This window comes from Elgaria multicarinata, chromosome 1 (genome assembly GCF_023053635.1).
Source record: "Elgaria multicarinata webbii isolate HBS135686 ecotype San Diego chromosome 1, rElgMul1.1.pri, whole genome shotgun sequence".
Lineage (NCBI taxonomy): Eukaryota > Metazoa > Chordata > Lepidosauria > Squamata > Anguidae > Elgaria > Elgaria multicarinata.
The window spans coordinates 82796127-82814781 of record NC_086171.1 but is presented as its reverse complement, the minus strand read 5'-3'; the positions used below and the strand labels follow the sequence as shown (position 1 = coordinate 82814781).

Sequence of the window (18655 nt, the reverse complement as noted above, 5' to 3'; positions counted from 1 at the left end):
ACTGTAAAGAAACAAGAGAAGAGTGTTCAGTAGATCAGAGGTGGGGAACACGTGTACTCTTGTGCAACCCTGCTACTTTGTCACCAAAATTCAGTGGCGTGGTAGTAAAAGAACTGCAAAAGAATTGACCACAATGGAGGCCCTGAAGTGATACACTTAGGGGCTGTTCAGACAACATGCTAAGCCATGGTTAGGTCGCTAACCCTTTTGCAGCAAATGGTTAGTGAGTATGTTTAAACTGTGGTTATGTAGCCACCATGGTTAGGAATGGTTCACGCAACACACTAAACTGTAATGTTTAGCTCAAAATGCTTCATCACTGTGGCTTTGCGTGCTGTCCAAACAGGGTCTTGGATTGAAAACAGGCTAAATTCGTCACATTTAAAATCTTTTGCAGCTTACTGTTAAAATTTGACAGCAAACCGCCAGGTTTTTTGGCCACCACTCCTTTTTGACATCGCCAAATTTGATCAGCTTGGCAGCAGCTGCAGGAGCAAGGCATGTGAGGGGGGCATCTAGGGCAGAAAATGCCCCCTGGACTCCCAAAAGTTGCCCATCCTTGCAGTAGATGGACCAGAAAAAAGAAGCACGGCACACTCCTCTCCAGGGACCTTTTCATGTTCCCCTCACTAGGTGGCAAGTGCATATTTGTGTGTATTTACATGACTGATCAAGAACACTGCAGGGCATGGTGGACAATGTAATCCATATTATTGATATATCTAATGGACTGTGCAAAAATGCTCCTCGGTGGGATGGACTCAACATCACTCAAAGATGGTTTCTGTTCTACTAAATATTCTGAGGCTTCAGCATCCCCACACACCCTTGTCTCTCATTGATTCACCGCCCGCCCTCACATGCTATGGGGCAGAGTTGGAAACCTGTTGGTAAAAGAAGGCACAACAGGAAGATGGGCTGCTGTGGAAAGCGTAGCAGCCTCATCAATATCCAGTGCATTGAAGCATTTAAAGGTGTCAGTGTTCTGCTATCCTAGAGCAACTAGCAGTTGGAGCAGAATGCTGGCCACTTTAAATGGATCCAAGGCTAGATGAATTACACCTCATGGTGCGAAAGGAACATAAGCATGTTATTTCAAAGTCATTCACTCTAATCTTTGAGAATTCTTCAAAAAGGCATTAGGTGGCCAGAAGACTAGAGATTGACGAATGTTGTCCATATCTTCAAGGGGTGAGGTGCGGGAGGCAGATCCAGGAAACTGCAGGTCAACCTGACAGCAATTTATCAAGGATAGGTCATGTCAGACTTACTTCCGTTTTTGATAGACTGATAGATTGTGGGTACTGTGGACATAGTATGTCTTGTTTTCAGCAAAGCATTTGACCGAGTCTCCCATGATATCCTGGTTGACAAGACAGTACAATATGGGCTGGATGATTTTGCTCTTAGATTGATCCACAACTTGTTGAACAACCATATCCTATAAGTGTACAAGGCACAAACTATGTGCGTAACAAGAGTATGCTTCCCTTTTTTCTCAAGTCCCAGGGCTTTAGAAATTGAGACATTTTTTACAATGTGGAGTGAGCTGTCCATCTTGTAAGATCTATGACGTATGATCTATGTTGCATGAGGAAGTAGGGTGGAAGTGATCTTAACATCACTTCTAAGTTTTTATTTAGTTTTGAAGACAAAATTTAAGTTGGATCGTTATAGTATTTTTGTAAATTATTATTATTATTAGTAGTAGTAGTAGTACGGTCCCCTGTGCAATTACTCACATGGTTGCACACCTGTCTGTTGACCATTCACCACCGCAGGCTTCAAGAGAACAATTGAACAGCTTTATTAAGGGTAACAAATATAACTGGCCCTGAGGCTCACAAACACATGACTGACTGAAGCGAGGAGAAGAACACAGAATATAAATCCCAGCCACTGAGTTATGGGGGTTATTATTATTATTATTATTATTATTTATTTATTTATATAGCACCATCAATGTACATGGTGCTACAACCAATCCTCTTTTAACCTTTCACAGACCATACACCACATTTGCTATAACTAGTATGTTTTCCTGTATCCATTTATGTTGCTGTTTCCATAGAGCTGGATGTAAGATGGAGTCAGTGGGTTTCTAGGCTAGGGGTGGGTGAGAAACCCTAACATTTTACAAGGCTTTTATTTTAAATATAGATAGAGAGGGGGGCAGGGATCGCAGAGTTTTGTGGGTACCGTTGGTGGACCTGACTGGCAGCATGGTGGGGGACCCCTGTTCAAACACTTTGGCTGACCCTTTGAAATTTCAAGTATAACAATGAATCCTTATTCTTGATGACGTTGTTCTTACAGGATATCAATGCTTCAATGACAAACAGCACGGTGACAAGCAAGCCGCCTGTAACGCTGCGACTTGTAGTCCCTGCCAGCCAGTGTGGATCCCTTATAGGCAAAGGAGGATCCAAAATCAAAGAAATCAGGGAGGTAAGCCAGCTGACCAAGATCTGCACTGTTTAGCACAGTGGTTTTCAAAGGTTTTCCCTCCAGAGAAGCCTTTCCACATTGACTTCTCTGTTGAAGACTGCTACACATCTTTCATGGAGCCCCTGTACATTGTCATGGAACCCCTGTACATTGCGGAAGATTCTGGAGCTTATTATGGGATGCGCTGGTGTGCTGTGAACAGAAACGTATGAACAACAGGTGCTCACCTTAACCAAAAGTTAAACAATGAGTGGCTACAAAGTTAAGGAAATAATGAAACAATAAACTTATAGCAAAAACCATCTTTTATATACAGTATATATAAAAAAGGAATAAAAAATTTCTGTTGGAAGATAAGTCCTCAAAGGTAACTTTGGCTGTTGCTAAATTTCTTACAGTGGCAGCCAGGATTAGAGCTCTCTGTGTATTAGACGAAAGTTGATAACAGCTCTAACTGTATGATGTTTCATGTTTGATTCTTGTTTTTTCATGGATCTATGGATCGCAATAAAGAAGTATGGAATAAAATGTGGAACACTTTTTAGAGGCATACACACAAAAATAATAAGCATACAGACAACAGTAATACAATAATAAAGCTGCTCCACAATATCTGTGAGTGAAGGCCAAACACATTTCAACTTGCGATCTTCTTCAGTGGCCTGATATCTAAAATAAATAAAGATAACATACACAAAACAATAATAATAATGAGTGTTTCGGAGGTAACAACAGGATTGATAATTTCAGCAGTTTTGAAAGTACATACAGTCAAGGGGACATACCATAGCTCGTTAAAAACTTCAGTTCAGGTACGTTTTTTTGGAAAAAGAAAATATACATGGGCTGACTCAGTTGATCCCAAATTCAGGGAATGTATGAACAATTGCATTATTTCCTTAACTTTGTAGCCACTCAGTGTTGTGAACAAAACCTGTGCTGAAAACACAAATATTTTCTAGGCAAGCTTCCATACCATGACTAGTCTTCTTGACAAGGAACCTCAGACAACTTCCAAGAAATTCGGGAGTCCCCTGGAATGCAGTTTTAAAAGTGTTTGAAAATCCTCCAATGGAGGCGATGGCCGGGTTTCCTAGCGGGCAGGTACCAAAAGCAGCAATGATGGAAGAATCCCTGGTGGTTTTAGATGGTTGAGGCTTTCATACCCCTCTCCATCAGTCAGGCATTTCCCCTAATATAATGTGTGCGGAGCAGGGTTTTTTTTAGCAGTGGCAGATGCTGGGGGTCTTGGGGGCTGCCAGACAGGGCTTGACAATAATTTGTTTCCATGTCTTCTTGTATGCTAGAATAATTAGTCTGAAGAGGTGGTAGGAAATACCACTGGCTCATTGCCTGTTGGAGTTAATCACAACCGATTGTACTCAGATACGTAGTGAACACCAACCATTATTTGGACGTTATTTTTTATTGCAGTATGAAATGCTCCAAAGTGAAGTGCAGCCCCAAATCTCATGATGAAATGTAGCTATCAAACCATGAAGAATCACCCATCAAGGAATCGTGTTCATTTCGAGAGCTAAAAGTTTTCAGGCACCAGCAGCTATTTTTAATTACTACCTTAATGATTTGTAAGAATCTTAGTCTTAATTACTCTTTGAGCTAAATATGAAAACTGAGGACACAATAAATCATGGAAAAGGAAAGATTAAAGACTCACAGAAAATCATGTAGCATCTGCAATAACGGTATACTACAATGTTGATGGATTTGTCATACATATTTTGTTTTCTGGTTCTACATAGCATTTAAATCCATAGCATTCAACTGATCTTGAGAACCCATGTTGAGGACTCTGGCTATTGGGCAATATAGAAATGTGGTAAATAAATAAATGAACAGAATATTGTACTTGGATGTAGGATACCTGAGTTCAGATCTCTAAGCGTCCATAAACCTCAGTGGCTGACCTCGTGTAAGCCATTGTCTCTCAGCGTAACTTACCTCAAAAGGTAAATGTGAAGATATAATAGGATAACCACATGTGTTTTAACCTAAGCTACAAATGTGTTTGTAGTACTACAAATGTAGTATATAAATCAGTAGGCTACATTTTAAAAATAAAAGTTTCTGTTTAAATCAAGGTCTGGTTACTCCAACAACAAAGAATTTCAATGAGAAAGAGGTGACAATGACAGCTATTCTGGAACTTTTCATGGCTACGTGCAAAATGGCAGTATCCAACAGTATATTCTGCACTGAATCTTTCTGTTGCACAAGTGCTTATGCAACCCACTGTGAAATGGGTTGCATAAACACATTGCAGAACCACTTGCCCAAACGGACTCGCACAATGTAACTTTAGTTGGATTCTCCTCTTGAACATAGTTTGAACGTAGCTTGAATGTCATTTGTGCTGGTGGAATGATACACTTGGATACCGTCCTGTGAAGTACAACGCGGGAGAGTCAACTCAATACCCTGCCATGATAGACCACCCCACACAATTTCTAAGCTGCACAGGAACAATTTAATCCATGTTCCAAGGCCCAGACATAGTCCTAACTGAGTTTGACTTATCCTAGAGAAATTAATGGAGAGATTTAAGCTTAAACAGCTGTTACTTTTTTGTGTACCAACAATTGACTTGTAGCGATAGTGCTACTTTATCATAGTAGACGTACTAGAGGTAGCCATTTTGTGAAATATTATATCTTGACACTAGTGAGTGAAATGTTTGAATGATACAGTGAAATGTGTATTTCTTGTAACACCGCTGTATATCTTGAAGTCCACAGGGGCCCAAGTCCAAGTTGCAGGAGATATGTTACCAAACTCCACGGAACGTGCCGTAACTATATCGGGTACTCCTGATGCCATTATTCAGTGTGTAAAGCAAATATGCGTGGTTATGTTAGAGGTAGGATACAGTTCCATAATATTGACAAACATTATTATGATGTTCAAGAGTTTTGGTTACAGGCTCTCCTTCAAATCCCAGTAACTTGTGATTGAGAATGTTCCAGGTCTTGAAGCAATAGTACTGAGCACCTCACTGAAAGACCCATAAATATATTATGGTGTGTAAATCCCTTTGACTGAGCTCACAGTTTTCATGGTTAGTATTTCCTTTGAGTTATTAAGTTATTGCCAATTGTAAAATGTTGCGGTATAATTGTATTGACTCATCAGACAATTGATCTGTATTGTCATCATCGTCATGACAAATTCAGGAAAATCAGACAAATCGGTAGCTATAATAGGTAGATGGACAAAGACATATTCTGACAGAGAAGAAAGTCCTAAAACATAAATTCCCTGCATTTAAGACTCCATCATTGCTCTAAGTTTTTAGCAGTGGCAGCTGGTGCCCATTGAGGCTGGTGGGGCAGAGATCAAGGTAATAATAATAATAAGCTAATGGTTGGCAGTCCCAATGAAGTTGGAGGAGAAGAGTATGTTAGGGAGCCATCATTGAGATGGGGCAAGTCAGGAAAGGAGGTGCAATGTGGGGCAAGGAAGAGAGAATGAAAGCTTCTGATAAGAGTAAAGGAGAGAAAGACAGGATTTTATAAAGGGAGATGCAATGAAGCTGGGAGCAGTGACAGTGGGGCTGATGGGGCACCGGTGCCCAAGGGCCCACAAAACCCGCAGCCAGCGCTAGGTAGATACAGGACACTCTAGGACTTGGAATTTTAAAAATGGAGAAATGGCACATGGTCTCTCAAGAATTACAAGTCCCAGTGTTCCTGCTAGCAGTTCTGTTCACAGGCAGGAGAAGCCACAAGGGTGTGACAATAACCTCAGAGCAAGAGGGAGGAACAAGCACCGCTATAATCAGGAACATTGGGATCTGGGAGCCACTGGGAGCCAGTGCTGCTGGTAGGATTTATAGACCTCAGGACATATGTCAATAAATGATGTCGGCCTCTGGTCTTCAGACTGCCTAACTTGGGTGGACAACTTTTGGCCCTCCAGATACTTGGGCCTATAACTCCCATTATCCCTCACCTTTGGCTATGCTGGTTAGGGTTGGTGAAAATTGTAGGCCCAAATGTGAGGAGGGCCAGAACTTGCCCATGCCTGGCCTAACCTGATGCTAGATCCCAGGGACATTTGTCACTCGCGTATAATTAATATATATACATACCATATTGCCATGTCTGGCTGTAAATACAAATCAGGCATTAAAATCAATATATCAGTCATGTTTTGCGTGTTTCACTATAACATTTTTATGGTTGTCCATATCATAATGATAGTTTGCAAGTAACCAAATTTGATGCATGTTAGCTGTTTACTTTCTTTTATTGCTTTATGTTTTATCTTTAGTCTCCACCCAAAGGTGCCACCATTCCTTACCGCCCCAAACCTGCCTCTGCACCCATAATTTTTGCAGGTGGCCAGGTAAGAGCAGACACCATTTTGGCTTCAGCTGGAAACCACACCGTCTTGGCTCAACCGCAGACAGCGCCTGTTAGTTTTCAACTTTTACTTCTTTTCTGTCTGGTATAGTATTGATTGTTTTTCTAGTAATACAGATGTAGTATGTGTAAATACACCACATACCTGTTTCCATATTCCTCTCTCCTAAAAAATAAGTAGGGAGCCACATCTGGAACAAGTTGTGACATACAGTTTGGAGGGGGGAAGTTGAGAATATGCCAAATCGATCACCAATGCATATGGGATCCTTGGCTGTTCAATGTGTAAACTAGACTTTAAATTGGGCCTTCACATATTATTAATCAGGGTCAGTACTATGATAAATAGTGCCCTGGGCAAGGAGTTACTTTGGTCCCCCCCCCCAGTCAATTTTGCAGGGCCTCCCAGGTGTGATGTCCGTCAAGAATGACATTGCTCAAAACCTTGACCCCTCAGCCACTGTGCTTCAGTTGCACAAGCCGAATTTCGAAAAGCCACATTCCGAGCAGTGGCAGAGCACTATGCAACACAGCAGAACTACCTCAGATTTTACTTATAATATTTTGTTTTGTTTTGTAGCCATTCCCATCTTTTGGTAAGCATTCTGTATTTTAGAATATCCATTATTTTTCTCTCTAAAAAATAATAAAGAAGAATTATAAATTAAAAAAGTATCCAGTTGACTTCATATACCTTACAGCTTAATTTTATTACTATTGATGTAGTACTTATGGTATTCACAGTGCTCGGTAACGTTGCCTCAAAGTAAACGTGCGTTCCACTGATTTTTACCTAGCACAAATGACATCAAAGTGGAACTTAAAAAGAAACATATTTTAAAGCTTATTGAAGGAAGATTGTATTTATTACACAAACTACCCATAGAACCTTGAAAGAAAGGTTACCGACACTTGTTTTTTGCCACTCCAGCTCAGCTTGGCACCCCGTTTAGCTCAGCTTGGGGCTTCCCTCAGGTCAGTCTGGTGTCTTGGGCGACCGCCCAGGTTGCCCACCCCTAAGGCACAGCCCTGTTATCTGTTCCCACTCAGAATGTTGAATGATTCGTGCTGGGAGAGGGGGTTGTGCAAGATGCAAAACATTTGTATGGGGGAGGTGTTATGAAGGTTGTGTTTTGGACAAACGTTCTTGCAGAGAAGGAAGTCTGGAGGGTTGCATCTCCTTTTGTGTGGTGAGGTAATGTCTGAAGTTTCTCTCGGTGTATAGCTAGGTGAAAATTAACATTTGCAAGTATTGCTATATGTAGCATATGGCTAAAAAGCAGTAACTATTTTGTCAGTGGAGGGCAGTGGATGGTTTCTTTTACTTGGTTGGAGTTGTTGTTGTTGTTGTTGTTATTATTATTATTATTATTATTATTATTATTATTATTATTATATTTATTTGTATCCCACCTTTTGCCCAATGCTGGGCCTCAAGGCGGCCTTACAAAGTTTAAAATATACATGGGGGGGAGGGAAACAAAACCATAAACAATTAAAAAAATACACAACAAAATTATAAGACATTAACATAGATGGAGGGCTGGATTATTCTCCAAAGGCCTGCTTGAACAAAAAAGTTTTAGCCTGCTTCCGAAAGCCCATCAAGGAGGGAGCCAGCCTAGCTTCCCCGGGGAGAGAGTTCCAGAACACCGGAGCAGCCACCGAGAAGGCCCTCTCCCATGTTCCCACCAAGCGTGCCTGTGAAGAAGGTGGGACTGAAAGAAGGGCTTCTCCAGAAGATCTCAAAGCACGGGCAGGCTCATAAGGGAGAATATGTCCTTTCAAATAACCTGGACCCGAACCATATAGAGCTTTATAGGAGTTGCAAAGAATCCAGTCTAACAGGATTCTACGTAGTAAAGTAGTTTGAAATAATACTTCAGTCAAAATGAAATTTGGTTTCAGTCATATTATATTCTAATCTCTAGTATAGTAGATACCACATGTACCATCTGGATTGCAGTAATGGATTCAATAATTATGAAACACAGCTAACCAAATCAGTTAAATCCACTGCAAGAAAGGAAATACGTTCAAATGTCAAATCTGACTGAGCAAAGGGAGACCAAATTGCAATGGAATTGCAATTTAATGTACTAGAAAAAATATAATATGGAAACAGTTCAAACAACGTAATTCGGGAATTTTGAATAATTAAGCAAACAGAATATTGCAGTGGTGCGGTTAAGTAATTTAGATCCTGGACATAATGGTCTTACAGTGGAGGAGGGCGGGCATTTCGACCCCTCTACCCCACTCCATTTGCGTGAGAAATCATATTTGAAATTGAGGGGACTTCCAAAAGCAGATGTTTTTCGGAGAAAAAGATCCCATTGGCCATAACCAAGAGTTGGGCATCCCAGATGCTCTGGATTGTGGCACTTGGGGATTGAACTGCACCTTTTGTATTTATAATTTTAAAACAAGCACACCTGAAAATGATGGCAAAGCACCACCTGTTTTGAAACCTGAGTACTGAGGAACTTTAATCTGTCTTTGTCATTTGTAGGCATTTACAATTCAGGGACAGTATGCCATCCCTCATCCAGACGTGAGTCCAACGCATGTAAAATACTTTTTTCTGTTCTCTCTTCTATTTGTTCTGGGCAGCATTTACTTTCTGGGTATTTAAATATTAGGGAAACATCCACAGATGCCACTCCTTAATGGTGTAACATTTAGCCAAATGATAGCTATATCAGCTAATTTTGTACAAGAGTTGCTAGAAAGTACAGTGGCCCAGATACAAATTACCTTCTTTTTTTTCTTTTTCTTTTTCGCATGTTATATATTTGAGTTTTTAAAGTGTAATTATACAGAACAGTAGTTAAAAGATAGTACCAGTAGCCATTTACATGTAATAACAGTACCAATGTCATTTTAACTTATTTTTTTTCTATATTGTAGAATAGAATGAATGATTTAGAATCTTTTTTATTTAATTTTAATTAATCCAGTTTTGAAACATGTTAAGATGGTTTTCTCTACTCTGAAATAATTCCATTTGATTGGTTAGTTCTAATTTCCCATCCTGCCCTGCAGTTGACCAAGCTTCACCAGTTGGCTATGCAGCATCCCCCCTTTACTCCCCTTGGGCAGACCACCCCTGGTTTCCCTGGTACGTACCCATGACTCCCTGGGGATGTCCTTCTTCTTAACAGCTTTGTTTCCCATGGTCATTGCAACATTTGGATCACTAAATGTGGTAAATGGCCAATGCTCCTTTTGTTTTTACACATTCATCTTCGTTGTTGTTATGTTTTCCCCTCCTATGGCTCCCTATATAAGATTTCTTTTGTCATTAATAAACATTTTTGCTTTGTTCTGGTTTTCTTGTGCTTTACCTCAGTTTTACCATCTAGGCATCAAATGTTATTACGGACCACAAAGGATGTGCTATGTGCCTGAAGTTTTGGATAGCTAAATGTGGACATTTGTTTTTCAAAAATCTGGAATTAAATATAGTGCATCATAGAGAATAGGGTCAAAATATGTCTTATTTTGTCCAAATTCAAGTTCTTATTGAATGTCTCTATGATTATATTAATTGGAATACCTTCTTCTTTCTTAATGACTGAGCAAAATGCCCATGTCAACCACTGGGATCTTTTCTTAATAAAGGACAGTTAGAAGTAATTACAAATATTTTTGATAGACACTTCATTTTGCCACATAGCAAAATTTGTTTCAGTAGAACAATCGATCTCAGTTGTTTTCAAATGCAAGCTTTGCACACTGGTACATACTTTGAATGGCAAGTAATAACATTTTTATCACATACATCTAAACTTTTGTAAGAGGCTGAATTGAGCACACAATATTCAACAAATCCGTTGACATGGAACTTACAGATTATGAGAGAACAGATATAGTCTAATTTAGTTATAATTAAGTATAAACTCATTTAAGCTTATAATTCATTGGTTATGCAAAAAGAAAAAAACAATGAACTAAGTTTTTGACTCAGTGCCTAAAAAAATTAAGATGGACAAAGTAAACTGGCATTGATATAAGGTGTATCTGATAAAACAAATTCTGTAAGAAGCATTAAAGTCTCTTTTCCTTATTTTTTTCATTAACATGCTTCTCCTGAATCTGTTCCTTGTACTATTTTTGACTGTGTGAATCTGTCATTTTGAGTGTGAATGCATTAATTGCATCTCCTAAGCAACTGCATTTCCTAAGCAAGTTTAGTCTAATGTATTGCAACCTTAATCGTATTTTCTACTTTCCCCCTTTAAAACAGCCTTCTTTCCAATATCCTGCAAATTGACTAATCCCCTATATAACATTATAGTTTGCCTAGTTTCTCCCTGTATTTTTATATTTTATCCGTTTTTATATGTACTCTTGTTGACTTTAGATTTCCACTTTTTATTTTCTGGCAGATCAAATTTGAGCCATCTATTCATTTTTGACAACAAAGTGTTCGATTTCAAATTTTACTGCTAAGTGAAATCAATCATTTCCTATTTTACTTTTTAATAGCATTATAGATACTCTTTTGTTATATTGGTGGATGTAAGGTCTTTTTTTTAAGTTCCAATTAGCATATAGCTTTAATATCTGCATTTCTGCCTTTTTTTTTCCTGTTGAGCTCAATATGTTCAATATTTTTCTTCGCTATTTCTTCCCTATTTCAAAATGATGGTCATAATGGTTTTCCCCCCCTTTTGTTCTTCAAATCTAGGATTAGATGCCAGTACTCCAACCAGTTCCCATGAGCTCACTATTCCAAATGATGTAAGTGCACTTAGGTTGCAATCTTCTATGCACACTTACTTGGGAGTAAATCTCACTGAATAGGAACTCATAGGATTTCACTGTTAATGTTTCTTGTTCTTGATAACTCTTTTCTATGCATGGAGGTGTGAGATCCCTGCTGTGTTAATATCTATGACTGTGTTAATGTAATCATAGCTGATGAAGCAGAAGTTTCTAATATCAACGTCATGTTTCAATATCCATCCGGCATCATGTTTTATGAGCATGGGACACTGTCAGTGTGATTTGCAAACATATCAGATCCATTTCAATCAGGTTCCAGGCCTGGTTTTGGCACCAAAACTGGCTTGTCTTCCCTATGGGATGTGGTGTAGCAGGTGGCTATTGGGGAAAAGCTACTGGGGAAAGGTGGCACCAAAGCTATGGAATGCTTGTCCCAGAGAGGCTTGCCTGACACATACTTTCATTATTTTATTATTATTAAATTGCCTTTTAATCTGCCCCTTTGCTACTTATTTTTATGTTGCATTTATATATTTTGTTGTTCACCTGTTTTCCTGTAGGTATTTTGAATTTGCTTTTATTCTTATGTAAACCATCTTGAGAACTTGATATAGTTGATATAGAACTTGATACATGTGTCTGTGTGTGATGTACACATCTTGATCGTACATCTGCCAAGGAATTCAACTGGAATGTTGGTAACTAAAACTGTTCTTTATAAACCAGGCTACGAGTGCCCTGGGGCACACAGGATGGTACCTTGGCTTCTTATAGACATAGAGCAGATGTTGTTTCCTTCTGGAAGCAATTCCAGCTAGTTTTACCACTGTAACACATTAGCACTATGATATATTTGCAGCTAGGCAAATTCCCCAAGAACTCATGACTACAGTGAACCCACACAGAACTGCCATCACAACAAGAAGAGGTTTATTGGAGAAAACAGGACATGGAAAATGTTTGTAGCGTGGTCTAACACTCTACAATCTTCAAATGTGATAAGGAATCCAGGTTACAAAGCTTATTGAAAAGTTGATTATCTTGTTCAGTGCTCATTAGAAGAGCCAGTTGAAGCAACTTCACTAAATTGGTTCCCACTCAAACAAGAATGTATTTTATCGCATAATCTGAGCAGCGATAACAGCGCCGATGTTGATCCGTGCAAGGACCAAGAAGCACGTGGATTATTTTTTCTTTCATATGGTTCATTCCAAAAATAGGTCTGAGATAATAATCTGTGCGGAGACCAGAAAGGATGTCTAAAAATATGTACGTATATTGGGGAATTTTATCTTGTCAGGGAAGCTTGCAATATATCTGAGCAAATAAAAACAATTGAACCGTAATTAAAAGTGCAAAGGCTCAAATCACAAAACACATAAGAACATACGAAGAGCCCTGATGCTGGATCAGACCGAGGGTCCACCTAGTCCAGCACTCTGTTCACACAGGGGCCAACCAGCCGTTGGCCAGGGACCAACAAAGCAGGACGTGGTGCAATGGCACCCTCCCACCCATGTGCCCCAGCAACTGGTGCACACAGGCTTACTGCACATAAGAACAACATCTCTCTCTCTCTCTCTCTCTCTCTCTCTCTCTCTCTCTCACACACACACACACACACACACACACACACACACACACACACACATCTCTGCTGATTTTTTTAAGAGTTAAAAGGATTTTAAAACTTTTTTTTAAAAAAGTCATATAAGAGTCCCAGCATGACACCCTGACTCTGCAGGAAAGGGAATTCCCTCACAATATTCTTATCTTGTATACATTTCAGCACTGCACATTCGAAGACTTTATTCTTATAGATCGTTTCATTTATCTATTTCATTCTATACTGCCCCAAAGCCAAACCTCTCTGGTCTTTTCACAAAGTTACAACCCCAATGTACAGCATCATAAAAACATAATCTAAAAACCTTAAACATACAAAAATTTAAAAACAATTTAAAACAGCTAAAATAAATAGTTACAATATGTTGGAGAGACCTGATCAAACAACTGACATTAAAATCCCCATCATATTTTATTTATTTATTTATTACATTTTTATACAGCCCAATAGCCGAAGCTCTCTGGGCGGTTCACAAATGTCAAACTTCTGGGAGCAGAGGAAAGTCTTAACCTGGTACCAAAAAGATAACAATGTTGGTGTCAGGCAGACCTCAGTGGGGTGATCATTCCACAGTCGGGGTGGGGGTGGGGTACCTGGTGGGACTCTCCATAGGCAAGGTGCTCACAATGTATAGAGGACTGGTCCTGGCCCAGAGGGGCTTTATGGTGCCGCAGGAATCTTGGTTGTGTCTGTAACTTTTCCTATGTCTGTAACTTTCCTGTGCCATCATCCTATGTCATGCTGAGTGAAAAAGTGGAAGCTATTCTGTTCATGTTTTAGATATCCAGATATTGAAAAAGATCCTTGAATCATATCCGCCCCAAGATATTTTAGAGGAAAATTCAAAGGGCTGCACAGAAGAACTGACCATTTGCTACCCTTTGATTGTCCCCCAAATCTGCTTGCTATGCTCAAATTGTAGCCACGTTATGCTGACCCTCCTGTGAGTTTTTTTGTTTTTTGTTTTGTTGCCTTTATCTCTTGACCTCAGTTCTGTCTTTGTCCTGCTCTAGCTAATAGGTTGCATTATTGGCAGACAAGGCAGTAAGATAAATGAAATCAGGCAAATGTCAGGAGCCCAGATCAAGATTGCGAACGCCACAGAAGGTTCGTCAGAACGACAAGTAACAATCACAGGATCACCTGCAAACATCAGCCTAGCACAGTACCTCATTAATGCAAGGTAAGTGCTCATTTTGTAAGTCATGCTCTCCTTGAAGTCTTCAGTGGTCAGTATCACAACAATTGCACCATTTTTTTGTATGGAAATCAGTAGATTAGCCTGAGCTTTTCCCCCCAATAACATTGACTGATAAACACAGCAGTACCTCTGCCTCGCCGTGTAACTTAGGAGAGACAACAGCAGCACTGTTCTGAACTGCTTAGAAGATTATGCCCTGTGCAAATGAAGCTTGCTCCCTGTCCATTCTGCTGAGCAAAATAGTAGTTTGTTATGAAGCAGATTGCAATGCTGATATAATTTGGTAGCCGGAAATTTCAGCTTGGGTATTAGATATCTGACTATTTAGAAAGAGGCTCGGTTTATTTGTTTCAATTAGCGCTTTGTCAGCACTGAAAGAAAGCATGCTGAATGTGAAGCTCTCCGGCTCAGCTTCTAAATTGTGACCATATCTAGAATTCAAATATGTGCAAGATTTTTAATACGCTCTCTCACTTCAGTTACCATCTCCCAAATTTTATGTTGTCATTAAAACAAAAGAAAATGTATGAAATTGGTCCATCGTTCAGAAAATTCAGATTATAGCAGCCAAACATCTTTTTCAACAGAGCCAAAATTTATGTGGCACTAGAGCCAATCCAACTGCATATGCAATTCATGGTGTCATTCAGGACTCCCACTATTTTGAGGGATACCAGTTAAGGGGTGCACAAGCTAAGATGACCTAAGATTCCTGCAGTGTGGTCCCGTGTTTTGCGCAAGGCTCCTAGTTTGAACAACTCTGCACACTCAAAGTGTTGTCATAACATCAGTATCAGTGATGTAGTAAGAAGATTGCAGGGTTCACCTTTTGGATCGTGTGGAGTGAGCACTGCCTGGCATTTGACAGAAAAGAGAATGCAGTTGGCAAAGAAAAAAATGGTCTGCACAGCCTTATGGGTTTGTTTAAGGAAGTAGATTGAAAAAATGCAAACCAAACCAGAGGCTGCATAGATGTGCAAGGTCTCAATGCTAGCCAGTTTCCAAATGAAAAACATTGTTGAGCTGCTGCAATTTGCCTTCTTTATAGTGAATATAAATCCATACTTTAAGCCCTGTGATCAAATAAAAATGTGTTCCCTCCTTTTAACCCTTAAGGATATATTCTTCTCTTGGTGTTCAGGGATTCCCCACACATCGAGATGAGAATAGACCCCTTCATTTTTAGTTGCACAAAACACCCCATGGCTTGCATCTGGACCTCAGGAGATAACAATCTTCCCGACAACTAAAGCATGAATATACAATAAAGCACTTATTAAAAAATGGAGCTGCAGTTTGCTGTTCCCAGATAAAAGTGTATTCCAGCAAACAAACCTGTCTCCGACTCACTTAGAAAAGCTTGCAAACTCTTGAAGTTCTGTTGATGGTTATCATGGAATGGGATTTAAGAAATCATTTAATACCCTTTTGCAAAGAAGACAACTGATCAGCAAGCCAACACTATGGATGTTGTAGAACCAGAAGTATTTTCTTCTTCTTGAATTTCTAGGTGGAAGGCATTTCTAACCATCGCATACAATTTTTTAAATGAGTGTCCGATGTACCTACTACTATGTGGCAAATGTATCTTCATAAAATGTCATCCATTTGTAAATAAAGAATCTTAAGAGAATGTGTAAATGAATGATGTCTAGAAGTTACACGGGTAAATGAAGGAAGCCATTCTAATTTAGCAGCTTAGTTCAGCAGTGAGCATGGTATTTTTTTACGCATAGAACGATTTGTCAGGGATTGAGGAAGCACTCTTGTGTCAATTTATAGGATTCAAGCCCTATTTTGGGAGTCTTGCCAAATAGACCAAAAGGGTTGCATAAGCTATGAAAACTGCATATCACTTCTGTGGTGATTTCTAGTGGGTTCAGCATGGCAGGTGAGGAACTGAAAAGCTGCTATTCTGAAAGCCTGGAAAGAATGCCCTCGGTGATCATCCAATCAAAACTAGCAAAGCCCCACAAAGCCCTCCGCAGGCGGGGAACTAATTTTAAAAGGGAGCTTCTTTGAATTGAGCAAGCATGGGCCGAGGGGCTAGCAATATAAACCTTGTCCTAAGCAACAGAGGTATTGCCCCTTTCTATGCACTGTAAAAACATAGAGAGTGCTTAGAGATGAGATTTTATTGTGCAATCTCCCTGCCTCATTTGTGGGATTTTAACAGGTGTGTGTGTGTGTGTGTCCAGACAACATTGTCTTCCATTTGTAACCTCCCATGTTTTCCTCCTGCTTCTGCCATCTTTTTCCTTTCCACAACCCCCCTCCCCAAAATAGTTTCTCAATTAGGGAGGCCATATGAAAAGGAGGACAGAGCTCCTGTACCTTTAACAGCTGTATAGAAAAGGGAATTTCAGCAGGTGTCATTTGTTTGCATGCAGTACCTGGTGAAATTCCCTCTTCATCACAATGGTTAAAACTGCAGGAGCCCTGCCCTCTTTTGTATCTGGTCACATTAGGCAGGGCTCCTGCAACTTGCTTATTTATTTATTATATATTTATACTGCCCAACAGTCAAGGCTCTCTGGGCAGTTTACAATGAAAACCATAATATACAAAAATCAAGATTTAAAACTAAAGGTGTCATATGAAACCAGAATAAGCTATAGTCCAGGGACAGCTTGTCTAAAAAGAGATGTTTTCAGGAGGTGTTTGAAGGATGTTACATTTCCCACCTCCTGAACCGCATGAGGGAGGGTTTTCCAGAGGGTGGGTGCCACTACAGAGAAGGCCTGCCATCGAGATTCTTTGTGAGGACATTCTGTTTGTCTTGGAATGACAAGTAGGACCTCCTCTGACGATCGTAAATGTTGTCTAGGTGTATATAAGAGAGGGCAGTCTGCTAGGTATCCTGGTCCCAAGTTGTTTAGGGCATAAGAACATAACCTTGTAGGTGGCTCAGTAGCTAACTGGCAGCCATGCAGTTCTTTTAACACCGGTTTTATGTGGGCAGAGCTAGGCATCCCAGTGAACACCCTCACTGCTGTGACGAAGAGGGGATTTCACCAGGTGCTGCATGAATACAAATGACATTTGCTGAAATTTCCTTTTCCATACACCTATTAAAGATACAGGAGCCCTGTCCTCCTTTTCATATGGTCACCCTATTCTCAATGTCTTTAGATTGGTAGTACTAGGTAGTACTCCATCTAGAAGCAACCAGAGACTGAGGGTCAAACGGCATATTGTTAATTGCATACCATATCACAGCCCCCCAAAGTGCCAAAATTACTAGTTTGCCACTCTGTAGCACTACGGAGTGCTACAAAGATTAAGTTTAGCTTGTTTTCAAGCTAAATGTAACCCTTTCGGTGCTCTGTAGCAGTTACAGAGGACCAAAGGTACAAAATCTAGCTTCCAAACAAGCTAAATTTGACCATTTGGGCACTCCATAGCCACTACGTCCACCATTCCTTTTAAAGCATTTGTGGCCCCAATTTAGATTGGGACCACTGCATACCAGAAGGGGAGAATTAAACCCACCACCAATTTCAATTCCTGAACTTGGACTTCCCTTTTCCTAGGGAAGACCCTCCAACCCCTTGAAAATACTACACAGAGATTCATGAGACCCTCCTGAATGGGGTGGTCTCTGGTTTGTGGGGAGGGGGATCCCTAAAAATCGGGAGAGACTTTCTGTGAGAAAATCTCTTCCTCTCAAAGGTCCCTTTGTCTCATGGAAAACAGAGCTAGATCCTGCCCATTGTCAGTTGTACTATATGTTACAGACGTGGCGGCAAGAAATCAACACAGCACTGCCATTTTTGACAGCCTTAACATCTATGTCTGGCCTGAGCTCATTTGCATTTTAAGTATTTCCGAAACAGTAAACTACCTTGTTCTTTCATTGAAACATCCATCCATCAAGTCCATTCCTCTTTACTCAGAAGAAAGTCTCACTGCACAGTGGGACTTACTCCCAAGTAAATGTGTACATGATTGCAGTCTTAAGAGGAAAAAAGTGTGGGAGTTTTTCAACCACAACAAATTGACCCTGTTTGCATGATCTCCGCTTTGTCATGTTGACTTGCAACATGGCTTGTTGGAGGGCAAAACCAGGTTAGCTGAGGATGGTTTCCCCCTCCAACAAGACATGCCACCCAGGTTCAGACAACACAACAAGCCACGCCTGGGTGGGGATTAGGCAAATGGTGGCTGGCATGTGCCATGGCTTAAGAACAGTCACCATGCAAACCAGGACAAAGCAGGATATTACATTCAACATATCACATTGAAACAGCGCAGATTTTCTCTAAA

General features: G+C 40.1%; 1 protein-coding gene across 5 annotated transcripts in view; it reads left to right on the top strand.

Moving 5' to 3' along the window:
* Positions 1–18655, top strand: part of LOC134401817 (poly(rC)-binding protein 3-like) — a 355457-nt gene that overhangs the window by 321992 nt on the left and 14810 nt on the right. For 4 of the 5 annotated variants that reach the window (XM_063131119.1, XM_063131129.1, XM_063131092.1 and 1 more), the window contains 7 exons: positions 2317–2448; positions 5198–5326; positions 6739–6882; positions 9343–9384; positions 9876–9951; positions 11524–11576; positions 14202–14371. In XM_063131119.1, the coding sequence (XP_062987189.1) occupies positions 2317–2448; positions 5198–5326; positions 6739–6882; positions 9343–9384; positions 9876–9951; positions 11524–11576; positions 14202–14371 (746 nt within the window). Of the gene's footprint in view, positions 1–2316; positions 2449–5197; positions 5327–6738; positions 6883–9342; positions 9385–9875; positions 9952–11523; positions 11577–14201; positions 14372–15530; positions 15964–18655 lie in introns of those variants that run through there. The other variant, XM_063131110.1, reaches the window with a different exon arrangement.